The sequence below is a fragment of the Mus caroli genome, chromosome 4 (assembly GCF_900094665.2).
Source record: "Mus caroli chromosome 4, CAROLI_EIJ_v1.1, whole genome shotgun sequence".
In the NCBI taxonomy this organism is placed as follows: domain Eukaryota; kingdom Metazoa; phylum Chordata; class Mammalia; order Rodentia; family Muridae; genus Mus; species Mus caroli.
In genome coordinates this window covers 21238031-21240465 of record NC_034573.1, presented here as the reverse complement: position 1 = coordinate 21240465, position 2435 = coordinate 21238031, and the positions used below count along the sequence as shown (strand labels likewise).

Genomic DNA, 2435 nt, shown 5'->3' with positions numbered 1-2435 from the left:
TCCCCACTGCTCCCTTGCCATGTTTATTTGCTTCAGCTAGTTAAGGCTCTGTAACCCTCATCTCAAGGATCCTCCAGCTCTACAGCAATGTTGTGCTGCAGGGTCTTTCCAGAGGCTATGAGAGCAGAGGATTTCTATGTAGAAGAGGCTCTCAGTGTCCTTTGCACAGCCTGAGGGCAGGGCTCAGTATCTGTACTTGGTAGAATAGTCCTTGGGAGACACCACCAGACCCCGGCCTTTGCGGGCGCCACGGTACACGGTCTCTATGATGTCAACCATTTCTTGCTTGTCTTCCATGGCCCAGTTGATCTTGTTGTTGTTGCCAGTGCCCAAATCAATCATGATATGTTTGTTTCTGAAGAAGAACATGACAGTGCAGGGGTCGTACAGCTCGTACATCTTGTTGAAGTCAGGCACTTCTGTGATATCCACAAGATAAATAACTGCAAAATTTTTAACCTTTTCGGCGATGCTGTACAGAACCTCGTCCATCTTCATGCAAGTGGGGTCCCAGTCGTGTCCGAAACGAATGACTACCACGCGGTCCTCCTCCGAAAGGATGGCCTGGTCTACCTGCCAGCCATTGTGCAGATGCGGAAGCATGTACGACATCTTGAGCGCGCCTGCGCGGCCGGACGCCGCGAGCTACCTCGTGTGAGCCCACGCGGCCCGACCACCGCGTCCTCCACCCAGCACCAGCTCCTCCCGAGCCGTGTCTACTATCTATTTTATTTTGTTGAGTCCAACGTTCTATATCTAAATCACTTTGTATCATAATTTGCATTTATCAGCCTAAGAATATCTTATTAGACCTCATATTATTATATTAAATGCTAAATAACCTAAGATTAATTGTGAGACATTAACTACCTAGTCTTCATCCCCATCAGAAACCTGAGAAAGAACAAATATTATATGAGAAAATGGGACGTGCAGAGCAAGCAGCTTCAAAAACGATAGAGATAATAGAGGTTGCTGGCTACCTGGACAGTTATTCATGATTCCTGTCATCTTTGGCATTCTGGCCCCAGGATACTTGACATACATTTATGTGAAGCAGGAATTACCAAAGACTACTTACCTTGTCTTGGTAAAGTTTGGCAGTCAACTTCCCTGAAGCTAGTTTATACAGTTTGTACAGCATTCTGTCTGCACTTAAAGCAAGGGGAGTTTCTGCTCAGTGGCTGCCTTGCCACATAAAAGCAATCTCCATATGGGGATTCTTTTATACTCATCATCTTTGAAGTGGTGTGGCAATGCTACCAGGAACAGTTGTTCTCAATCTTGTGAAAGGCTTAATAAAACATCATTAAATACCATAATCTGTAGATCTCTGAGGTTTTTAAAGACCATCTATCTATACATAGTTTATCTGAATAGGTAAATATTGTTTGTTTCTATCTATTTTCTATCTGTTCAACCTAGGAAACATATTTCAATAATGAAATAAATTAGTATTTATCATATATGATTGATTGATTAACTACTAACTTTCATTTCTTAATTATCCTAGGGAGTTTGTGATAGCAGCTCTTAGAGTGACTAGAATTTTGCATGCATCTTTAAATGAGATTTATTGGTACAATATCTTAAATAAGAGTTGAAGCATTTATACATAGTATGTTGTAGCAAAATATAACCCCAAATCTCTACCAATATACAAATTTCATATCAACTATAAAATATTTGGCTTGTTAATGTTCTTTACCCAAAAGTAGAATTTAAAAAAACTTTTATTTTATTATTTCTATATTTTCCTTCTCATACTGTCGCTCCCCTTACCCTGGTGCTAAATAGAAGAGAAAAAAGAGTAGAGGGAAAAAAGAAAAGAGAACTCTCTGAACCTAACTTCTTGTATTTTATTTTATCCCTTACCAAGACCATTAACAACTTTTAAATAACCCCCTAAAATGACAAGAAGCATCCATTACCCAACAAATGACCTAAAACCACCCATTCAACTTTTGGCAAATGGGACATTATTCTTTTAAAATTGCTTCCTGCTATCTGGAGGTAACACTCTCTTTTAAGGGCCTTAAGAAATTTAGAATAATAGCCAAGCCCTAAGAAAACTAGCTGTATCATTTGAAATCCAGTCTCTGTGTGATGGTAATTTGCAGGGCTTAAGTCCTGACTGGGACAGTCAGTAAGGCTAGATGACCTAGCTGCCTATATAGATCTCTAGGAAGTTTTCCCCAGTCAAAGACAGGTTTGTTACATGGATCAAGAAGCATTATCACCAAAAGGATACAAATTGGAAAAGAAGAAATCAAATATCACTATTTTTGGAAAATATGATAGTATGTATAAGCAACCCCAAAAATTCTACCAGAGATCCCCTACAGCTAAAGAAATCAGTAGCCCTCCTATATACAAATGATAAATGGGCCAAAAAGAAATTAGGGCAACAACACCCTTTACAATACCCACAAATA

At 39.6% G+C, this 2435-nt stretch overlaps 1 protein-coding gene across 1 annotated transcript; it reads right to left on the bottom strand.

The window, feature by feature from the left end:
• Positions 1–2: 2 nt before the first annotated feature.
• On the bottom strand, positions 3–707 carry LOC110293241 (thioredoxin-like protein 4A). Its single transcript, XM_021161108.1, has one exon. The coding sequence runs from the start codon at positions 610–612 to the stop codon at positions 184–186; it is 429 nt and encodes a 142-aa protein (XP_021016767.1). The 5' UTR covers positions 613–707; the 3' UTR covers positions 3–183.
• Positions 708–2435: the final 1728 nt, after the last annotated feature.

What these genes read in the sequence shown, in the direction of transcription:
- LOC110293241 (XM_021161108.1), bottom strand. Translation starts at nt 612, where the DNA reads ATGTCGTACATGCTTCCGCATCTGCACAATGGCTGGCAGGTAGACCAG.